The sequence below is a fragment of the Balaenoptera ricei genome, chromosome 6, assembly GCF_028023285.1.
Source record: "Balaenoptera ricei isolate mBalRic1 chromosome 6, mBalRic1.hap2, whole genome shotgun sequence".
Taxonomy (NCBI): Eukaryota; Metazoa; Chordata; class Mammalia; order Artiodactyla; family Balaenopteridae; genus Balaenoptera; species Balaenoptera ricei.
In genome coordinates this window covers 108,930,958-108,954,638 of record NC_082644.1, presented here as the reverse complement: position 1 = coordinate 108,954,638, position 23,681 = coordinate 108,930,958, and the positions used below count along the sequence as shown (strand labels likewise).

General features: G+C 48.4%; 1 protein-coding gene across 2 annotated transcripts in view; it reads left to right on the top strand.

Moving 5' to 3' along the window:
* CDK5RAP2 (CDK5 regulatory subunit associated protein 2) overlaps positions 1-23,681 on the top strand; it is a 182,159-nt gene that overhangs the window by 100,753 nt on the left and 57,725 nt on the right. For both annotated transcript variants that reach the window (XM_059925478.1, XM_059925477.1), the window contains 5 exons: positions 786-895; positions 3,026-3,154; positions 9,823-9,918; positions 11,749-11,936; positions 20,288-20,720. In XM_059925478.1, the coding sequence (XP_059781461.1) occupies positions 786-895; positions 3,026-3,154; positions 9,823-9,918; positions 11,749-11,936; positions 20,288-20,720 (956 nt within the window). The remainder of the gene's footprint in view (positions 1-785; positions 896-3,025; positions 3,155-9,822; positions 9,919-11,748; positions 11,937-20,287; positions 20,721-23,681) is intronic.

Below are 23,681 nucleotides of genomic sequence, written 5' to 3'. Positions count from 1 at the left end.
CCTGACCGTTGTCCCATTGGATAGAGTAGGCAGTGACATCACATTACAGGTGAAGAAACCGAGGTGGCAGTGGGGGTTGATTTACCCGGATTGGAGGCAGGACATCTTCCTTCGAAGTCTAGCTCTTTCCTCTATACGAGGCGTATCAGCTCTTACCCACATGTGTTGAGTGAGATCATGCTTGTGGATGTACTCCGCTCAGTGAATAGCGTGACCCTTCTCTGCGCCTTTGCGCCTTGTGAGAGTGTGACCTTTGCTGCAGAGGAGGCCGACCCTTCCGTGGGTGACCCAAGAGTCCCTCATCGTAGATCTCATAGGCGGTTTCTGTACTCCGTGTGCTTGCTCCCATGGCGGGCTCTGGGGCCGGTAAAAACCACATCAGGCACTTTAGAGTTCTACACTTGAGGGTCACATCTAATTTTCCTGTATTTTCACCTAAACGGAATCACTCCCTCATTTAAATTGAAAATCACCATTTGCTTGTGCCACTCAGAATGGTCTCCAGGTACAGCACTGGATATGCCAATTTTAATTCAGAGTTGGCCACAGTGAAAGCCTACAGCCCACGATGAAACCATACATTGAGATACCAGCCTGTAGAGAAAGAAGAAAATTACTTTTGCTCCAAAGGTGGTGCATTAAACTCCCTGTGTGTGCTTATCTCCCTTTCCCCTGCTACCCGATTCAAAGTGCCTTAGATGGATTGCATGGGGAATTGTCTGGGAAGGATCTACTTCTGATGTTCTTTTTCTCCTCCTCCCCACTTTTTTTTTCTTTTGGTGCAGAAGAACCATTTTCGTTTTATAGTGATCAAACATCTTATCTGAGTATTTGCCTTGAAGAGCACAATCGGTTTCAAGTGGAACATTTTTCTCAAGAAGAGCTTAAGGAAAAGGTATTGACCTATTAACTTTCAGTGCTTTGTTGGTTATTTGTTGTCTCTTGGGTTCCTGATCAGAGGTGTAAGATTCTGAAAGCCCTTCTCCCCGCCTCTCTTCCGTCTCTCCCTGCCTGTCTTTTTTCCCCCTGATGTACGTTTCCTGGAGTCCCTACCGCGTGTCTGATGCACGCCTTCTGAGGCTTGAGGACCCCACCCAGGCTCCATCTCCCCTGGGAAATGCTCTCTATCCCCCCCTAGAATTAGCCACCTTTCCCTCGGGTCATTTTCCTCTCTTCTTGTACCTGACTGCGTTGATGTCCTTCTCATACTGACCTATAATTATCTGGTTATTCTTCTGTATCCCCACTAGGCTGTGAACATCTTAAAGCGAGTGAGTGTATCTTATTTATTTCTGATTTCCCAGTGCCTGGCACACATAATGGGAGGTAATTGATGCTTTTTGAAAGAATAAAGGTTCAGGTTTGATCAGTAAATCTTTTCTAAAACTGGAAAGGTTTTTCAATCTGTTGATCATTGGTGTGGTTAGAGTGGCTTAGTATTTCAAGGTTCTAAGAGCCATTGATAAGAATAGGAAGTGTGAGCTCAGAGGACACTGTGGTTTATTATAAAATTACCATCTATGTATGACAGGTTCAGTTTCTGTCTTGGAATAGCTCACATGCCGGTAGAGTAGACAGACGTGTGAAGGAGCAGTGGCAGTGTGGAGTGCAAGAGTGGCTGTAATAGGCAGAGGTGCGAGGTTTAGGGGTAGCCGAGAAGGAGAGGTTAGCTGTCGGGGGTTGGGAGGTACTCACTGGATCAGAGGAAACTTCTCAATGGAAGTGAGACCTGAAGTGGGTTTTGGAGGCTGAATAGGAGTTTATCTAGTTGGAAGGCTTTTTCAGCAGAGAGAGAGAGAGGAAAAACAGCAGGTGTAAGATGCAGAAGAAGTAAAAAGGAGAACTATAAAAATGTTGATGTTTTGGGAGGAGTGGAACAAGAAGCATTGAGGCATCTGTTGGTGTTTTGAAGATGAAGAAAATAGAGATGATGATAGCCGCTGCTGGTACCGACTGTGGTTGTGTTAAGGGCAGGAGCTAGTTCCCTTTGTTGGCACTTCGTGAATGTTTGCAGAATCAGAATGTTTTCTTCTTCCCTCTATGATATAACCTCCTTGAGGCTGGGTCCGATTTGTGTTCATGTTTTGGTGCAGTGGACACCTGCTGTGCGTGGTCAGGGTGGGATTTCCCACTTTATTTGAGGGGCTAATGGTTACCCCCTTACGAAGGGTTTGGAAAATCACTAGCCATTGCGATTTGAAGCTTGCAGGGAATGAAGGTGGTGTCTGCTCAGATGCTTATGTACCTGGCGTCGCAAGACCTGTGCCTTAAGGAGGAGCACTGGACCGGGAGTCCAGGCCCAGCTCTGCCTCTTTGCGGGCAGCTGCCCCTGCCCACACGACCGGGCACGTTGGCTGTTGTTATATGTCACTTAATTCTCCAGGCACCCCAACTCTGGGACCTTGGGCAGTGAACTTCTTTGTGTCTCGGGCTTCTTGTTGTAAAACGGGGACAGTCATACTGCTGTCCACCTCCTCGGGATTTTTGTAAGGAACGATTGACTAAAGCTTGTGGGAGTATTTTAGCAGCCGTGAATTGCTTTATAACTGAGGACTGTTGTTATTACGGACAGTGCTAGATAGGCATAGAAAGAGGAAGGTGGATGCTGTAAAATAAGCCTGTGACAAGCCCCAGAAGTTTCAGTCTTGGGGGATTTTCCTCCCCCAAGTACAAGACAGAGGTCATATTTGCTGTCATGGACAGAGTACTTAGACCGTGCCGAGGGCTGTAGTGCGCTGTGACCGTGATCACGTTCAGTTCTCACGGGAACTCATTCCACAGATGCAGAAGTGGAGACTTAGACCAGGCAGCTTGCCCAGGATCTCTTTGCCTTGAAGTGTGACGCTGGGGTTAGAATACAGAAATGCTGGTGTTTTTCTCACTGTACCCAGGGTAGCCTGAAGCCTGGAATCAGGCCACCTGACTCTCCGTGACTGTGATGCAGGACGTCTTCTCCGTAGCCGTGGCCCTGGGAGGCGGCAGTGTGCCCGTGGGTAGTCAGTCCTCTCCTGCTCTTATCTCCCAGGTCGGTGACCTTATCCAGCTGGTGAAGGAGCTGTACGCGGACAACCAGCACCTGAAGAAAACTATTTTTGATCTCTCCTCCATGGGTTTCCCGGGAGAGGACAGGCCTGAGTCGGTAGATCAGATGGAGGTAAGAAAGAATATTCTTGTCCTCGCGTGCTAATTACAAAGAGCAACACCCCCCCACACGTCTCCAGGCTGCATCTCTTCTGGGGAGGTCTCTGTTGAAATTCCCTTTGCCGTGGACGGGGTTTGAGGGCCCTCTTAGGTCAGCAGGTCTGTCGGAATGTTCCGCAAGTTTGGGTCATATCTGCGTGGACACACTCGATGTTCTGTGATGCTTTGGACTCCAAGTCCGGCTCTGGGATCTGGGCTGTAGGTGGCACATCTGGATGATTGGTCTGGTCTCAGGGGCCTGGAGAGTTGCCACATCACCCGCGTAACTTGGGTAGTGTAGATGCAGCCTTAATGAACCCATTACCATGGAAAAACAAACGAGAAAACATACTTTTCATTTACTCTTTGTATTAACCCTCTAAATGCATCTTCTCACTCCCACGGCATCTGGCTTCTGGATTTGACCAGATGTGTGCAGTTTATTCCCACGTGTACCCAGGAACCCCCGCACTCTGCCGTGTACCAACGACCCGACGGGGAGCAAAGAGTCGGTGTCCCGTGAGCCCACAAATTCAGCTTCCTGACTGTGGGAGTTTCCCACTGGTGGCATTTGAAAGTCTGGAAGGGCCACGGAAGGCTAAATCTGGTGTCTGCACTAAAGAGCGTGTGGTCCCTGGGCTTTTGTACTCACTGAGGGTGTGGGCCCATTCCGTTAGCCCACCCCAGGGAAAGCGGAGGGAGCCGCTTCACCCTGTGACTCTGGCTCTCTGCTCAGCGTTGTGGTGTGTTGTCTCCGATCTTCTCTGTTCTCGACCCGACCGCACAGTAGAGGGCCCTGATGTTGTGACAGTGGGGAGGAGCTTGCCATTTCCTCCCTCTAGCCCCTACCTGGCCTGACGCTCCCCCAGGAAGCGCCTTGCTCCATGCCTGTGTTATGCTAGTTAGTTTCAGAAGACTGGAACCGTTCTCCTCATGAAATGCACTAGGGCCTTTTGTACTTGGATCCCCCAGAGCCTTCCTGGTTGGGGTTGTCTTGAACTCAGCCTGGCGTGCCAGGTAAATGGAGGTCTCATCGCCACACCATTTCTGGGGAAAGATTTGTCAGCCTTAAGCTGTCTCCTCCCACCTTCAAGGTGGGAAACGCTCAAAGGTGTTTATGCTGCGCTCTGGCCATCTGCTCCCTTGGAGAGAGGGAGTGTTACTGAGCTTAGTCTCCAGGGCTCCAGATAATTTTGAAAAGCAAGAATATCTGCAGTCCATTTAGGGAGAAACAAGTCTCTTGGTTTGTTTTTTTCCAACGTGGCATTTTTAATAAGCAGCCCATTCGTCACCTGCTTCATTTGAGTGTCAGATGGCGAGTGTTTGTTCATTTGCCCTTTGAAAGAAATCTGTTAAATGTCCTATTATGTCCTTTGGAGAACAGAGGGATTTTCCTCTTGCCACTCTGAGATCTTAATAGCAGTCGATTCAGATTGGAGTCATTTGTCAGGTTGCACATCAATTTGATGTTCCCTATGAATAGTCGTGTCCTTCGCAGCACAGGCCCCGTCTTCCCGGGCACGCGATGGGAAGATCCGCACGGGCAGGATGGTGCTCCCATGATAATCTTGAGCTGAGGGAGGAGAGCTTGTTCGGGGTGAGGGTGGGATGGCAGCAAGGAGAGGCTGCTGTTCCCTGGGAGTGTGTGTGGCTCTCCTTGGATGAGCAACGAGGCAGAGACAAACGGGAAATGCCTCCGTGGTCCACAGCCTTTTCTGGGCAGCAGGGCTTGCGGAGTAGGGGCTGGCACTGCTCCAGTGCCCTGGGAGCCTACAAATCAGAAAGGGAAAAAAAAAAGACAGCAAATATATTTTGTATTTTTAAAATTCAGTAGTTTTTCCTCCAATATTTAATTAACCCACAGCATTGCCTAAAACTTGGAAAATAAAGAAATGACCCCTAATCCTGTCACATTAAAACACAGTTAATTAACATCCTGGAATCTTTCCTTCTCTATTTGTGTATTTGAACGTGTGCGTGCCCGCCCACAGTACATACACAGTCCTGTTTCCTGTTTCTTTCCAGTGGCTGCTGTATTATAACCTCTTACTCCATCTTAGGGATGCCAGCTGTGTCACTATTGTCGGACATGTAGATATTTCCGGTGATTCACTATTTTAGATTACCTGATGAATGTCTTTGGACACAAATCATTTTCTGGGTTTAGGCTTTTTTTCCTTAGACTGTGTTCCCAGATGAGTAATGACTAGGTCAAAGGTACAGACACAGATAGATATGTGTATAAAATAGGCACGTGATTTATTTTCATATTACACCCCCCTGCCTCTGCAACTTTTAATTCGACAAAGGCTATAAAGAGTAGGAGGCCCTTGATTCATTTTGGCAGCTGTGTCTTCAAAGCGGTGGCCCTGGGCTGGATTCCCTCCTGCCGGGCACAAAGCGCTTATTCCCCGCATGCGGGCATGTCACTGAAAAACCAGCCAAACCAACAAAAGGCCAAGAACAGGCATCCTTTTATTTTAAAGTACATCAAAGAAAAAAAAAGAAATAATCTGGAATGAGATTGCCCCTATTTCTTTGTATTTATTTACTGGTTATAGTTTATGTATTATAGAACGGTGTGGTTGAGAATTGATGTTCAGGAGTGATTTGAGCAGACTGCAGTCAGGGGGGGTGAGCATTGTAAGCCATGAGCTGTGTGACGTGTAGTTGTCACCCCTGGGGGATGGGATTCGCGGGCGAGCGCTCAGAAACGGTTAGTCGCTGTCATTATTTACTTATGTTGTCATTTTTAGGGGATGGTTAGAAAACTGGTTTTTTTTTTTTTTTTTTTTTTGGCATGGAGAGGAAACATGGATTAAGGGGCATAATTGAATTGAACTCAGATATATGTAGGGCTGTTCTTTTGAATAAGAAATAGACCTTGTGTGACTCAGAGGACAGAAGTGGTACTCAGAAGTAGAAGGTGCTTGTTAACATCTGTTATTAGCAACAGAATAAAATTTGGTTTGTCAGAAGCAGATTGAATTTCATTGAAAGGAGGAAGTTTCTAACATTTTGACTTCATAAGTTATTATGAGTTGTACCCGATTTATAAAGCCCTTGGCACCGTGCCTGGCATGTAGTAGGCACTCAATATGTAAAACACAGCTATTTTAATTTTACTTTTTTAGTAAATTAGTGGCAGAGTTGGAACTAAACCCTTTTCTGACTCTGTTCAGTGTTGTTTTAGCAACACCATAGGGCAGTGCTTCTAAAGTTTACCGTGCGTGTGAATTTCCTGGGGACCTTGTTAACGTGAAGATTCTGGCTCAGTGAGCCTGGCACGGGGCCCGGGAGTCTGCATTTCTCACAAGCTCCCGTTGCTCCAAAGACTACACTTGGAGTAGCAAGACCGGGGTAATCCCCAAAACCTGTTGGTTCCAGCTGTCATTTTGAAAAAAGTCTTGACTCATTTGTTTGTCCTTTTAGCAGTGTTGTCTTGAGCACCGGGCACTGGTGTTAAAACTGAACACAGACACGGTCCCTGCCCCGTGGAGTCCGTGATGCAGAGAAGCTGAGCTTGGAGAGGGCCTGGAGGAGCGCACGCGGGCATGGAGACGGGCCCGGCCTCCTCTTCTGAGGTCAAGGGAATTTCCTCCTGGAGGAAGCAGGGGGGGCCTGCAAAGGTCAAGAGAGAATAGCTCAAGAGGCAGGGGGAGAACCAGGCCCGTGCACTTGTTAGGGAGCGATGCTTAGGGAGGGCGTGCTTACAGTGTCACGTACTCGGAGAAAACAAGAGAAAAACGGCTGGGAAACCCTTCGTGACCTGGGCAGTTTCAGCAGAGTGAGGGGGGCCGAGGCCACGTGGCGGCGGAGGGAGGAGCCGTGAGGGTGGGGAAGTGAAGGAAGAGCCGGCGGGCGCTTGGAGGTGTGGGGCACTTCTCCAGTTGGGGGCGGGCCCGAAACAGAGCCCCACCTGCAGTGACGCATCGGTCTCTCTGGGATCTTGCCTTTGAAAACTGATAAGTCACATATGGCACGCGGGACACATCTCTCTGTCCACAGCATTGAATTTCTTGATCATTGCTGGAAACTGACTTTTAATTTTAACCACATCAGCAGAGGTAAAGAGAAATGAAGGAGAATTTTTATTTCAGTCTGTTGAGTCACGGTGTGGTTGTGGTCCTGGAAATGAAGAATAACTCGGATGCTTTTGCTGCTTCAACTGGAATGGCACGGGTTAACAGTACTCTGCTCTGCTGAACTTCAGGGGGACCCTTCTCTGATGCACAGGGTTGGGGAGGAGTGCCTCGCTGCCTCTTCCCTGATCCCAGGAGGGTTGGTTCCATCTCCCGCATTAGAAGGTCTTGGGGAGCTTTCATGCGCAGTTTCTGGAGAGCGTTGGCAGCAAAAGCCACGTTGCAGAAGGTGAGGATGGAGAGTTCTTTCAAGAAGCTTGGAGAGAGGCAGGCAGCACTCAGTGACCAGAGCTGCTGGTGAACCAGGAAGGAAAAACGTAGTTATTTTGCTTTTTTTCAAATGAGAGCGGCTTTTCCCCAGCATTTTATTACGAAAAAATTCAAACATAGCAAAGTGAAAAGAACTTCACGGTGGACACCCATATACTCACCCCTTAGATTCTACTATTAACCGTTCCCACCAGCCATCATATCCCTTTGATAAATTTTAGTATAAATCACAAACATCAATACGCTTCCCCCTAAATACTTCAACATGTATATCTTTTCCTTCAATATGTGTTTATAGTTATTTTTTCTTTTAAGTTTAAATTTACACACGATGAAATATAGACGTCGTAAGCCTTTGTTTGCTAAGTTTTACAAATGTATGTACCTGTGTAACCCAAACTTCTATCACGATCCCTCGTGTCCCTTCTAGTCAATTCCCACTCGTCCCCGCTCCAGCCGCTCTTCTCATTTTCTTCCACCATTAGTTTTGCCTGTACTAGACTTTCATAGAAACGGAATCATAAAGCATCTTCTCTTCTGTGTGAAGCTGCCTTCACTCAGCGTGTTTTTGAGATTCATCCATGTTGTTACGTGAATCAATAACTTGTTCCTTTTTATTGCTAAGTAGTATTCCATTGTATAGATTATATTCTAATTTCTTTATTCATTCTGCTATTGATGTACATTTGGATTGTTTCAGGTTTTGGTTATTATGGTAACAGCTGATGTGAACATTCATATACAAATCTTTATGTGGACATACGTTTTCATTTCTCTTGATGAATACCTAGGAGGGGAATTCCTGGGTCATAGGGTTATTAGCTTTATAAGAAATTGCCAGTACTTCTTCTAAAGTAGTTTAACATTTTATACTCCCACCAAGAAATTTGATTGTCCTAGTTGGTAACCTGAGCATGTTTTAATAATGAGGGAAGAAACCAACAGAGGGAGAGAAGTTCCTCATCCATATTTAGAAACTTTTATGCCTTAGGAAGTACACTTACACATGTTTAGCCTATTGAATGCTGGATAGTGTAGTAAGATTTGTAGACTCATCAGTCCTCTTTGATCCTGATTAGGATGGTTGGGTTGAATGTATTCTGATCCTGGGAAGTTTTCTATAAACGACTTTGTGAAGTCAGTTTGCTTTGTTTTGTTTTTCTTCTTCCAAAAAAGGGTTTCTTTTAGAAGGAAGATCAGAAAAGTTTAAGTTGGGCTGGGAAAATTATGGGGTGATTGACTAAATGTGGGAATTCATGATATCACGGTATGGAGATAGAACCTTAGATACGTCGTACGTACAACATGCCCAGCAGGCGGCTGGGACTGAGCTCATGCTTTAACGCTTTGGTGCAGTGGTCACTACTTCATTGGTGAGATGAGGTTTCGTACAGTTTTTGAAACAGCGTTGGCTACCCTCCCTCTCACTTTTTATTTGGTTAATCCGGGCGTCTCATGCCTAGAATTTTCCCTCTTCCCGAGAGCTGAGATCTGGCCCTCTTGAGAACACTGTATTGTCTGTTCTGTAGAATGCAAACTGCAGAAGCTTTGGGGTTTACACTTCTTTAGAGCATTAGGGATTTACGCAGTCTTTAGAAATAACTCCCCTTCATTTTCAAAAGCATAAAGTTATTGTCAGGGAAGCTTGATACTCTACTCATTAGCGATGAGGACCTTTTTGTCAGCCAAATGGCGGTGTGGCTGAGACTGCCCATCTCAGATGTGTGACAGTCCAAAAAGAGGTTTATCCCCTGTGCTAAATAGAAGGGATGCATGAATTGGGCACACCATAAATTTCATTTACTGCTTTCTCGCTATTTGATAGTTTCAATTCCATCAATAGCTGTTTTCCAAAATCTTGTTACTTTCATATAATCTGAAAGTGAATTCAGCAATGGCAGGGATGGGAGCGGCACTCCGGACAGCACAGTCAGTTTCCAGCAGCTCAGGGAGGCCGTGCGAGGACAGGGGGAAATGGCTTTACTTATTTCTTGGGGAATTTGTCCTTAAATTATGCCTGATCCCAGGCAGCTGTGTGTGATTTGCCAGAACTAGCAGCTCTGACTTTGGCTAATTTTTATTTCATGGCTTTGGCATTTGTCTCTGCCTCTTTTTTTGGTTTGTTTTTTGTTCTGCATCTTTTAAAAAAGACATCACCGACTTATTCATACATATTCATGCTGCACTCATTTTTGGGTTGCATTTTCACACCATTCCATGCTCCATGTAGCTTCTGGCTAGCAAGGAGGACGAGGACTCAAGCAGAATTGGAGAGGATGACAAGAATCATTTGCTGAGTGGCGAGTGTCTGGAGCAGAGGAACAAGGTAGGAACATCTGCCCCTCTCTGTGCCCAAGCCCACCTCCGGTCTGGAACGAGTCCGACGGGTTTTCTGTTCCTTCCATCTGTGTGGAGTGCCTGCCGTGTGCCAGCGGGGAGCAAATAGAGGAGGTCTCTTCCTTTTTGGAAGTTACAGACGGGGTGGTAGAGCCAGTCATGAACCAGGAAAACAAACATATAGTTGCAAATAAAAACGAGGCTGTTACACGAGAGTCGCAGGCATTGGACACTGGACCTGGGCAGCTCTTTAGAGCTCTGACCCAATGCATTCATTTTATGCATTGGAACTGAGGCCTAGGAGGGGAGATGGTTTATCTGGGGCTCAGAGTAAATCAGTGACAGAGTTGGGACCAGAGCCCTTGTCTCTGGACTGCTGTGAACTCCCAGATCATCTGCGTGCAGTATAAGGAGCCACTGATAGAACCGGACTTTCCTCCTCTGGGTCCATCTGCAGTCTCCTGATCTGAAACCCAGCTTAGTGTCATCTGGGCATTGTTGAGAATTTCACTCCAGGCACACTGATGCTGAACATTTGGAGCAAATATTCTCCAGGGTTGAAAGAACCGTAAAGACTGGGATGTGGTGGGAGACAGTAGGCTGCAGATTGGGCGTTTGTGGCCTTCAGGGTGTTCAGGTTCGTGGAGTCTTGAATGAGAGATCATTCTCATGAGTGTTTTGGAGAGCAAAGCAGTTAAAAGTGGGGGCTCCGGAATCAGGTCTGATTTTGAGTCTTGGTCACGATCTCTGTGACCTTGGGTTAACCCTTGCTTAACCCCCAAGTCCGAGTTTCCCCATCAGTGAAGATAATAACACTGCTTCCTGGTTAGAATTGTCGTGATATTTAAGTAGAAGGTACGTACTAAGTGCTCAGTAAATGGTAGCAATTGCTCTTTTTATTATTATATTCTAGACTTTTCCTTCTGTGGAGGTTGCTTATTTAGGTGGATTTAATAGCTAGATTGGTGGCAAACAAGACCCTATAAATGACCCCTCATCTGTGTGGGTCTTGTCTTCCGTTTAAAAATCTTTATCATTTTACACATGTGGAGAGAGGGGTGTGATGGCCAGTGTGTATATCACCAGCAGTAATGAAGTCAAGAGGAGTTATTTATAGACTGGTAGAAGAAATTTACAGCTTTGGAAAGCGGGAGAAAGAATGCTAATTGCAGCACCTCAAGACAAGCCCAGCACAGGCTTTAACTAGATGTTTCCTTGGTACCACTCCTCTGGGACCCTCAGTGACCCAAGAAGGTGGATCTGTAAAGAACACGTCTCCATGGGAATTAGGAACTCTCCACCGTCCTGATGAGGCAAATCAAAGTCACAGTAATTAGGATGTGTCTGTAAAGAGGTTGGCTTTCTGATATATAATGAGGAGGATACACTGCAAGAAGCATATAATAAATGTCCAAAGCATTGTTAATGGCAGTTAACAATGTTCCGGACCCTTCTTAGAAAGGATTTACAGGCAGTAGGCCGTGGGCTGGGGGAACACAGCTGTAGCGGGTAAGACACTGTGCCAGGGACTTAAGTGGGCCAGCCATCTCATTTTGTTCTCGTAGCCGCCATGGGAGGTGGCGTTACTGTGCCCAGTTACGGATGAGGAAACTGAGGGTGAGAGGAAGTGACGTAAACATCTCCGTGCCGTCAGCTGAGCGCGTGTGGACCGCGTGCACCCTCCCTCTCCCCTTTCATTTTCTCTCGGGTTTACTTGCCCTCACCCATCACTGTTTGTCTCCATCCTTTCTCTCTTTTCCACGTAACCCCCTTTCCCTCCTTTGTAGTCCGTTATCTGACCACATGCTTTGATTTGCAGATTATGGAGGACAATTCCAAAGGGGGCTGCAAAAATGGATATTTAAGGCACACAGATTCCAGTATTTCAGACTCCGACGGAGCCCACAGATCCGGCTGCCCCGGAGACCAGAGTCTGGAAGAAGGCGAGCTCCTGAGCCTGCTTGCCCCGCCCTTCAGCGAGAAGGCCTTGTGGTTGCTGGAATCCAGGTAGACATGGGGCCCAGGCACTGCAGTCGTCTCTGGTTTGAGGGGAGAACAAACTCATTTTGCTAAATGGATTTAGATGGTGGTGCTGTGTAATTTACCTGGGAGAGCTCCCGAAATGGCTTGGAAGGAATCTTGCCAGTCGTGCAATTAAGTAATTAGGCTGCCTGCTCCGTGGCTGCGAGGGGACCGCATTCAGCAAAGCCGCACGCAAGACCAGCATAAAGAGGAGAGAGAAAGCTTCCTTCAGAATTGTTCCTGGGAGCCCGGAAAGGGCTGCCTGGCCGTCAGCGCGAGGAATCAGCCCTCCCGAAGTCCCTTCCAGTTTCTACAACAGCTTAAAAAACTGCCATTGTGCTTGTGACTCTGCTGTTTTATGTTGAGCTTGAATTACAATTCCCTTCTCATTATATCTGCCGGGAGTCTTTCCTATGTGAGGAAGCACTACAGGGTGTTTTCCTTAAAACAAAAAAGGAGAAATATTCAGTACATTTGTGTTTTTAAAATTAGTCCTTTAGGAGCAGATTTCCCTTCTTTCCCGTTCTTTCCAGGCCACGGTAGCAGCTGCTCTGGGCTTTGGAGCCAGAGGGAGCTGTGCTTGCTTTCCTCTCGCAGTGCCTCCGTTTCTCTGACCACTTCTTGGGGTTGCTGTGAGGAGTGGAAAAAATGCTGTTCAGGGAGAATGGCTGGCATGTGGCGTGTGTTCAGTGAAACCTTTCATTCTCCTCCAGCACAGACAGAGAAAGGGAACTGGTACCACCACCCAGGACGGCTAGCCGGAGCCTAGTAGTTCTCAGGTCCTTGGTGGGCTCAGCCTCGTAGACATTTCTTCAGCTGAAAAAGGATGGTAGTGTCCTGTGAGCTCCGGGAGGCTACCCTCCCCAGCCCCTGACATCTGCTTAACATTTTTCTAGCATGAGTCCTCATGCTAGGGGGACACGCCCAGCGGCTGTTCTGGTGTATTATCACAGGGAGTTGGGTGACCATAATGACACTTGAGAAATGGAGGATTTCCTCAGCATCAGGGGCTCCTGTGTTAAGAGTTAAAAGACGCACCTCGCTCTCTCTGAGGACCACCTAGGAATGCAGTTGGGTGATGTGACCTGGGAAGGTACAATGGACTGTGTTGGGAGTGCAGGGAATTGGGGCCCACGTGCTCCCTCCTGGCAGGGAGGAGCTTTTCAGCCCCAAATCATTGTTGTCATGCCAGCACGTGGCCTCAGAGCTTCCAGTCTTTCAGTAGAAGCCCCAAAATTTGTCTGCTCAATCTCCTGATTTTTGAAAATTTAGACTTCATTACAGTTTTAAAGAAAGCGCTTCACGGGCCGACACTCTGCAGGCAAGCTTGGGACATCAGCCATTCAGTTACCTGTTCCCTTGTAGGTGTCTGTTCCATCGGCTTCCAGGCCATTGTGGGCCAGTTCTAGTGTTAGAAAAGGCTTTCTTAAACGCTGGCCGGGGTCTGCTGCCCTGATCCTGCTCTGTGTGCAGCTGCCTTTCACAGTGCACCACTGAGCCCCAGGACGGCAGGGTCACGGCTCCGAGGGCCCTCCTGAAGGCCCAGCTGTGGTCTTTTAAAAAGACCGCTTGGGTAACTAGGATTCTCATTGGCCAGGGAAACACTAATTTTCTGCCCAGAAAGTCTCTCCAGGAGTTCGGTGTTTTGATTCCCCCAAAAAAGCAGGGTATTAGAGTCAGACAGACCTGTGCTCCGGTCCAGCTGTACCGTTTAGACCTTGTGACTTATCTCCCCATCTTGGTTTCCTCACCTGTAAAGTGGGGGGTGATGACACTTATGGACCCTGTAGGGATCTTGTGAGGATGAAATGAAATAATGTGTGTACATATGGATCCAGGTTGGTATTAAGTGGGGCTTTGGTGATATTACTGCTTAAAATGTGCCTGGCCAGTTACTCCTACCCTTTCCCGTTACCCTCGGGTAAGATTCATACCATATGCAAGATACGTCGGCCAGCCCGTGATTCAGGCCTCTGTGTTCATTGCTGAGCCCGTGTCTGATACCCTGGTGTGGAGTGCGATAGGCTTAGGCCCGAGACTTAGGCATCTGAGCTCTTCCGCCCTCTAGCCGTCCACCCTGGGGCCTAACAGGCTAGCAGAGTAGCTGGGCCCCAGGAGTAAATCTGATTCAACTTACCCATCCACTGGGATGGAATAAGGAAGCAACTTAGCCTTATTAGCTGTCTTGCATTTGACCACGCCGAGCACTCGTTCACCGGGGATGGAGTGAAGGGTCAGCTCGTGGAGGACGGGCTGGCTGGCCCTGCTCTCCCATGGTCTTCACCATGTGTGTGGTTCCCAACCCTCTCTTCATGTGCTTCTGGTTCGTTTGCCCCGTTCCCTAGCGGACATGGTTTAGGATTTATTACCTAAGTGTTTCAGTCTTTGTAGCTAAACTTAGGTGTGACATTTGAAAAAGTCTAAAAGGGGAGCCCTTGGGGATTTTGTTTTTTTCAAGGCTAGTATTACATTCTTGAGCCGTACCTAGTAGAAGTAGAGAAGCTAACTCTCCTAAAGAACCTGGGTCAGCTCTTCTGGGCCTGGTGAAGGGACAGGTGAGGGACCACCAGAGCGTGGAGCTGGCGAGCGGTCTGAAGAAGGTAGCGGAGAAAGAGCCAAGGAGACTTGGGTGACGCGGCTAGTGCTTGCAGGCGGGTCCTGTGCTACAGGGGGACCGGGTCTGTGGGCTTCGGACAGAAACCCAGGGCCCTCCTTGCCCCTCCCCTTTCCTTCACCTCCCAAACCCAAGTCCTGACCCTTTACCTCCCACAGGCGCTTCTCCCACCCCTGTCTCCTCCTCTCCGCTCCTCGCTTCCGTCACACTTCTCCGGCATCCCCGCAGTTGCCCCCTAACTAGTCTCCTGCAGCCATCCGTCCCCCTTCCAGTCTGTTTTCCGTGCTGTATCCAGAGCGGTTACTCAAAATGCAGTGAAGTCACTCCTCTACTGAAGACCCCTCGGAGACGCTGCACTTTTCTTGGGACCAGAATCCTTAGCACAGCCTGCCGGGCCCCGTGTGATCTGGCGAGCCCCTCCGTCAGCTCTGCTCACACCGTCCCCGGCGTGCTTGCTGTGCTCTGGCCCCGGAGCACAGCCCTTCCGGTCCCTGGAACGAGACCCCTTTCATCGCGTTTCAGAGCCTGGGCACATGCTGGTCCCTCCGGATGGGCACTCGCGGTTGCTTCCTCCGCGCTCCCCTGCCCCGAGCAGGGCAAGGTCGTCAGCTGGGGAGGGGAGAAGAGAAGCTGCCGGGCGGTGCTGAGCGCTCATCTTGAAATGAGTGACGATCAAGACAAAGCGTGACCCATCCCGAGAACGCGTGTAGCACGAGTAGCTGACCAAGCCCAGGTCTGAAGGCAGGGTTGGATGGGACAGGTGAGGGGTTACCTAGGCCTCTTCATCTCAGTCCAAGTGCTTCCATACCCTTTGCTTCACTTATCAAGGTCAACGCCAGTTTGCAAGTTGTGAAATCCAGTGGCCAGCGTCCGCTTTCCCGCAGCGGTGGCCACACTCCCCGGCCTCTGTTCACACCTCCCCTCTCTAGTTTCCTTCTCCCTCACTGGCCTCTCTTCCTCAGCCTCCTTTGCTGGCTCCTCTTCCTCTGCCGGATGCTGGACACTGGATGTTGGAGTGTCCCGGAGCTCCGTTCTAGCTCCCTTTTCCTCGCTGTACCTCCTTTCTCCACGGCTGCAGAGTATGCTGTGTGACTTCCAAATTCATACCCACGGCCCAGACCGCCGCCCCCTTCAGGTCACACGTTCAGCTGCCTACTTGCTGTCTCCACCTGTGTGTCGGACGGGCGCTTTCAACTCCAATCGGTTTATTTTCTTATATTTTCTTTAATTTTTTAATTAAAAAAAAACCTGTATTTATTTTTCACTGCGTTGGGTCTTTGTTGCTGCGTGCGGACTTTCTCTAGTTGCGGCGAACAGGGGCTACTCTTCGTCGTGGTGAGCGGGCTTCTCATTGCTGTGGCTTCTCTTGTTGCGGAGCACGGGCTCTAGGCGCCTGGGCTCAGTAGTTGTGGCTTGCGGGCCCTAGAGCGCAGACTCAGTGGTTGTGGCTCACAGGCTTAGTTGCTCCGCGGCATGTGCGATCTTCCCGGACCAGGGATCAAACCTGTGTCCCCTGCTTTGGCTGGCGGATTCTTAACCACTGCGCCACCAGGGAAGTCCCTCTAATTGGTTTAAAACCCAACCCCCTGTTCTTTTGTGCTTCTCTGCTGTTCTCCCACGAGTCACTTAATAGCACTGCTGTGGCCGAAGGTCCTCATAACTATCAGTAAGTCCTGTTGTTCCACCTGGAAAATGTATCCCTAATCCACCCACTCACGTCTCTACGGCTGCCCTCTTAGTCCAGCTTAGTCCAAACTGTCACATCTCGTGCCTGGACTCCAAAAGCACAGCCTTCTAACTTGTCTCCGTGCTTCCGTTTTTGCCCCTCTGTAGCCATTCTCCACAGAGGAGCCAGAGCCAGCTTTCAAAAACTTAAATGAGATTATGTTTCTTCTGTGCTTAAAGCCCTCCAGTGGCTTTCCGTTACCTTTAGAGTAAGATCAGAGCTCCTTGGCCTGGCCTCTGCCTGTTTCTGTGTCTTTATCAGCTACCTCTATTGTTCACACTCACCTTTCTGTTCCTCAGTCATCCAGGCTTGTTCTCACTTCAGGGCCTTTGCAGTAGCAGTTCCCGCTACCTGGAACGCTCTCTTCCCGGGATGTGGTGGTGTCTCAGCTCTGTAGAGAGGCCTTTCCTGACCACTTTGTCTAACAAGAATCCCTGCTTCTACACTTTGTCTCAGGACTGCCGCCCTCCTCCCCTCCTTCTCGTCCCTCCTTCCTTGTACTTCTCCTTGCCTTGCACTGTCTTATTTAGTTACCCGTGTCTGTATGGATGTCTGTCTCCTCAGTGAAACGTCAGCGCCATGATTCTTTTTCACCATGCATTCCCACCGCCTTACGTGACAAATGGGAGAGGCTCAATGAATAATTGAATCAATGTGCAGACAATTAGAAGCTCAGCATCACAGCAGAAGGTTTAAGTTTAGAAAACTAGAAAGAATGCAGTGCTTCTTTGGAGTCAGAAAGGTCTGCGTCTGCAGTCTTTGCTCTGCCACTTTGCTGGGAGATCTCGAATCTTCCCGAGCCTGTTTTCTTCATCTGTGAAATGGGGTTAGTGACAGCCCCCATCTCAGTCTTACTGTGAGGACTAAAGCCCTTTAGTGTATTTAAGGGATCTGGCACACTGCTAAGTGCTTAGTAAATGTCAGTTCCTTTCCCCTTATGCCTTCTATGTGGCAAAGATGCTCAGGGTATATAAACAACGTTTGGGCCTCTGACAGAACCCTCGGACTGAACCATTAAAAAGGTCCTGATTATGGCGACAGCTTAATGAATCTGCTGTTCAGATTTCTAGCAGAGTAACGCTTGAAATGTTAGCAGCTCTACCAGTTTAGTCTATTATAATGGCCTCTTTCACCACCTTTTACTACCCATTTGTAAGTCTGTTTTCCTGGATTTTATTGTGTGTTGTTTGGTAGTGAGTAATGGTCCTCCTTTGGCTAGCTCAATAGCAACTGTTATTATTTTCAATCTATATTAAGGGAAGGAGAGGAAAGGAAAATTTAGTTTAACGTGCTTGAAATACCAGAAATATTTTTTGAAGTCTGGGTTTACTAAATTTTAAGATGGTTTGTGTAGTCTAGATGATTCCGTATTAGAAGTGAAAAATGTACCACACGTTTTAATTTTGTTTTTCATACTTTTAGTTTTTACCCTATTTCAGTGTGCTGTAGCTGTTTAAGTTGAATTAAATTGATTCTGCCCCAGAGCTGGATGTTAGGAATCCAGATAAGGGTTAAGGCTTCATCCCTGCCCTTAGAGGGCTCAGTGGGAAGACAACATGAGGGTACCTGTCACTTCCAGTGGTAACAAAGATACAGAGGAAGGAGAGGCCAAGGTATGTTAAGGCAGTAAATCGTTCCGGTCTCTGACAAGGTTTTTTGGAAATAATGCAGGCAAGAGAAACTGCAGAGAGGAGAAGGATCTAGCACCGATGAGGGCCTCTTCTCTCCCCCCTCTCTCTCCTGACTCCACCACCTCATCCTGACCACATCTTCTTTTTCCCAGAAGATAGCAACAGCTTTCCAGTTGGCCCTCCCTCAGTGCTTGCCCCCCTCCAGTCTTTTTTTGTTTTATAATTTTCTGTCTCAGTTTTATAACTTCCTCTCATTTTTATGAGTCTCTTTTTCTCCTTTATTTTTTAGATGATTGACACATACTTATCTTAAGTCTTCTTCAGATTGCTTTATTATTTTTATTTCCTTGAGTGTGAACTCATCCGTCAGATTGCTGTCTCTCATAATAGTGGATTTTGTTTGCAACAGTGGTTTGTCTGTGTCAGCAGCCATGCCCTGCCCGCCACCCTTGCTCCTCCCTGTGCGGTGGTTTTGAAGTTGCTTTGACTTGTCTCTCTAGGTCTTACTTTAGGGGCAAGAAATTTGCATGGGTCTTCTTCCAACCGTGGGAGTTAAATTTCTGCTTTCTGCGGATGCCCTCATTATCATGGCAGTGGGTCTCCTCCTCTGTTTCTGACCTTTGGATACATCTTATTTGATTCTGAGTCCTGTAGTGCACCTTGACCATTTTTTTGTCTTGTCTGTTTTGCCGTCATTTACATATGTTTAGAGCAGATGGTAGGGGCTCTTGAGTGTACTCTCACCACCGTCCTGACGGGAGATCTCTCCATTCATTCTCTGCACATGGCACGTGTGTGGCCATGCACCTCGTCACACAGAGCCTCCCAGTGGCTCTCCTTTCCTTAACATGGCTGAGGTCTCCCTGCCTCACCTTCCAGCCTCACCTCCCTGCTCTCCACACTATGTCTTGACTCCGTTCGTATTGTTTTCCATGCTTAGAAGGTTCCATTTCCCTTCCCCCAGCTAACCTCTCATCAACTCTAGAGGCCCTTTTTTGGCATTCTTCCTGCCACCCCCAGTCTGGACACCCTGGGATGCTTGCCCGTAAGCTTCCCAGACTTCCACGGTGCCTGTGTTTCTCTTTTTAGCCTGTGGAGTAGTGATTTGTTTACACATCTGCCTCTAACACCAGGCCCTGCAGGCACTTCTGCAGCCCCAGCGCCCATTATAGTGTCTGGCCCAAGAAACACACTCACAAGGGATTCTTCTGGAACTGCTCCAGAGTCTTCTACATGTTGGCTTGGTTTGAGTTCCTGGGAAGGCAGAGCCTGAGGTAACCACTTGGGTACAAGTGGTTTATTTGGGATGTGACTCCCAGCAGAAGGAAGGAGGGATGAGGGAGACTAAGGTAGGGATGGAGGCAAAGCCAGGAAGGCTGTGTTATGATCTGGTTACTGCTGTGGGCAGCTGGGCCTCCGCCCTGCCGGCCACCCTCTGAGGGATGGTGTAGACCCTACATCAGCGCTGGCCCTCTGAAGGACGGGAGACTGGGACATTCACCCAACAGCTCTCTTCCTCCACTGGTTAGGGTTTCCCCTGGAGCTGTAAATGGGTCTGCACTTGCCCGCTGCCCTGCTGGCCGGCTCAGAGAGCTCTGGGAAAGGGCCCAAGGCAGCAGAGAGATGCCGTGGGCGCTGGCGGAGGGACTATCTGTCTACAAGAGCTGTCAACGCAGCCGCAGCTGAAATCTCAGGGAGGCCCAGGCCGTGTGGCAAGGGGCGTGAGAAGCATCTGCTACCCATATAAACTCTCGTTTAATCCTCACAGTGTCCTGTGGAGGAAAACTCACCTTGCTTTCCAAGAATCACAGAGTTAGAATCTGAAGCCATTTTGTCTGATTTCAAAGCCACTGCTCTTTTTATCCAGAGCAGTTCCCAGCATCCCTTCATTCGATACCTTTGCTGAGCACCGACTGTGCACCGTGATGGACCAGGTCGCTCATGGATCTGCCAGGTTGGCTAGATTCATCCAAAGCCACACTTGCCCCTGGATGTAGGGATGGGCCCAGGGGGGTGGGCGGACCTTGCAGTCGTCATGCATACCTTATGACTCTGTTTGCTCTTCCTAAGCCCAGCCTGCATCCAGGTAGCTGTGTGCCCCCCTCACTTGCTGTGCACCTGTGTCAAATCAGTTCTCTCCTTCTCCTCCATGAAGGAGACATGTGGTACCTACCTGGTGTGGTTGTCCTGAGGTGACCTGGATAACATAGTTGGCGTGGGTCCTGGCACGTGGCAGGTGCTCACTGTGTTTACATTCAACAGAATCTGGGCCAGAATCGATGGGGAAAACTTAGGAAAGTGGGTCGGTGACAAGGCCATAGCAGAAAGCTGAGTCCTCCCACTTCCTTCCCTTTTGGAAAAACAGGCCGGACCTTCTGAAAGTGCTCCGAGAACTGCTTCTGGAACAGATGTGCTTGAGAGAGCAGGAAGCTTCGGGAGAACACCTTGATGGTAAAACGGAGAAGACACTTGGGCAGATGGCCGTTCAGCTAAGAGGTGAACTCGGACATTTCATCCAAGCCAACTTGTCTTCCAAGCCACGTGATGAACTCAAGTGGCCTCCGGGAGCCCAGCTAGCAAAGGCGGCGGAGGCGTCCAAGGTGGAACAGAAAGATGCCTCCACACAGACCATGGCTGTGGAGGGCGACACGGTCAGATTCAGACACGAGGGCACGAGAGAGCCTTGGGGAGAGGAACCAACAGACGCCGTATCCAGCGCCGAGCGTCAGCCGGAGAGCTCGCACAGGATGCCAGGGCGGCAGGCCACTGCCCTCTCCTTCCCCAGGGGGACCGAAAAAGTAAGTTTTCCCACGTATTACTTACTTAGTTACTTATTAAATGTAGACAAAAAACTTAAAAATCACCTCCGATCCCACTACTTTTAAAAAATTTGTATAAAGTCTGGTGTCTCTCTCTGCCTGTACTTATCTTGGCCTCTACCTAGAGGTGTGTGTCCATCCTAATCTTCCCCAAAGTGTTACCAACATTTCCTCCCTCCCTCTCTCCTCCCCCATCCCAGCCCTCTCTTATTTATCTATAACTCGTGATATCTGTGTGTTTTCATTATAGAAGCAGAGTCACGTGTGTACATCTGTCTGTAGCTTACTGTTCCGTGTCATGTATCAGGAACATCTTTCCTTGTAATGGCTGCTAAGATTCCATTGTGGGGAATGTACCAAAGTTTACATAATTTTCCCCTGTTGATGGACCTTTACTTTTGCCGGTTGCAGTCAAACTGGAATGACCTGACTTTAGGGGTAGGGACGAGAACCTAGGTTTTATTTTGTACGGACTTTGTGTCTTAGAGGTACCGTTCTGTGGGCTTTGTCTCCATTCTCTTATCCTTAACAACACCCGTCAAAGGTGAGGAAGCCAGGTCCCGAGTGCCCATGGTCAGCCAGCTGTGAGGGGCCTGACTACACAGCCGTGCCCTTTCCCTGGGTCAGGCTCCCGTCTAGCCTCTGCTGGCCCGAGTGGTAGGGTCTGGTTTTGGTGGGTGAATGCCTGCGTTTTGCTTCAGTCAGGATGCTTCCTCTAGATGCTTCTCCTCAGATACCATCAGATATGCCAGATTATGGAAAGCCAGGCTCTCCTGGCAATGTTTGATCAGACCTTTTACTAAAATCCTCCTGGGGAGGAGGGGTTGGGAATGAGGAGCCCCGCAGCAGGGAGATGGGAGTGGCGTGGCAGAGAAGGAGAGAGGTCGTGTTTGTGATGGGGCTGCAGCGACTGGTCTCCTTGTTTGTGGTGGGTGTTTTGTCGCTGATAAATCAGCCATGCACACTGCTTCACAGCATCAGAATGGAGAATTAAGTTTATTTTCTGACCAGTAAATTACTGCTTTTGTGCATACCAAAGAGAGTTAGATATATCATTAGCAAAATTGCTTTTGATTGTTTTAAATTATGCACCAAAACTGTAATTTCTAGAAAAGGGTTTTCTAAAGATATCAGTAGAGACCAAAAAAAAAAAAAAAAAAAAAAGACATTGCCATTATATTAACAGTACTCGAGATGCAAATTTGTGCAATTTGGCTAGAATAGAAATGCTCTCATCTGCCCCAGCTAGTTTAGTTTGTACCTGTGTATTAGGAAAACTAGATGTTGTGTGTGTGCATGTGTTTTTTTTCCCCTGCTATTTGTGAGGGAGATAGCATCCTATATTCAGGAAAATTGGATAATCAAATGAACTTAATTTCCCCAAATATATTGAAAAAAATTTTCCATTTGGAACTGTCTTCCTGCTGGTATCTTCAAAAGGAAGGCTACTGTGTTTATTTTTTTAGCATCTGCTATATATGCCAGGATTGTGCTAGATATTCTATCCGTGTATCACCACAGTTAACCTTCTCACCAAGCATATGAGTTAGGTAGGTATTACCTACATTTTGCATGTGAAGAAATACAAGCTCTGAAGGGCTCAGAAAATTGTCAAGAGTGGCTCAGCCGTTGAGAGGAGTAGCAGGGGTGCAAAGTGGAGTCTGGTTTTAGAGGCAGACAGGGATATTGTAACCCCACCTTTCTCAGGAAGGGAGGCGCTCTCTTACTACCAGTTTGGCCTCCGGTCTATGCAACGTAGAAGAAAATTTAATAGTCTTCTCTGTGGTCTTTGGTTAGTCAAGGAATCAGTAATCCTTGAGCTTAGGCTAGAACTGTGGCATCCTGTTAAAAAGAACATCTTTGCTGCCCAGGGGCGAAACAGGGAGACGGGACATACTTCTGGTTTAGTTACAGAGGCGAGATGCTGGGTTGTACAGACACACCCGTGATTGCATTGGGCCTCGCCGCTCACCTGCTCTGAGTCCTTGGGTCAGTCACCTGACTTTCAGTGGCTCCAAGGGGATCATCGTGACCTGGCACCCGGGGCTGGCGTGCTGGCTCGGTGAGGCAGTGTGTGGCGAGTGCCTCGGGCCGTGTCCGTGGTAGGAGCTCAGGGTATGTGCATTCCCGTCCCCCTTCCCTCCCCAGGTGAGAAGTTCCAGGATGCCATCTTTAATAAGGTGGTAGGTGGGATTCTGTTCGGCATCCATAAGGTAGCATTTTGTGTGGTGTTATTTTGGAAGCGGCGTTAGGGTGACTGACGGCAGCCTTCCAGCCTGAAATTGGCTTTGGCATTTGTGCACTTGCAGCTATCTTCTCTGCTGCCATATGACACACAGATTTGGATCCAAGAATAGAGATTGGTGGAGACTGAGGACCAAGCAAGTGACTTATTTTCCAGCCCTTTTTGATGAGGCATCCACCTCCTCCCGAGTGGTCCCTGACACCACCGCAGACTGCTCTTGTCCCTGAACCTGTTCTCTCCTCTTGCGTGGAATTTCAGGGCAGAAAGGCTCTCACTTTTCTTAACTGGGCAGTAGAGGTTGAAGAGCTAGTCTGAGGCTCAGCTCTCCAGCCTTCTTATTGTATGATACTGGGCTGGTTGTTTGATGTCTCAGTTCTTCATCTGGAAAATAGGTATAATAACTTCTGTAATCCTGTGAGCTCTGGGAATGCAGAGTTCACCCGAGGATTACGGGAGTACATGCTTGAAAGCATTTGACATCCTAGAACGTGCAAGAAGGGCTCCTTCTTCTTCTTTCCTTCTTGAGAGGCTTTGCTGATTTCCTCCTTTCCAGGGTCCCAACAATTATCGACTACAATCAGTTTTAGAACATAACCTTATCCCAGGCAGAAGCCCCGAACGCATTAGCAGTCACTTCCTATATCTCCCACCTGCGCACCCCTAGCTGAAGGCAGCCACTAAGCTTTTTTCTGTCT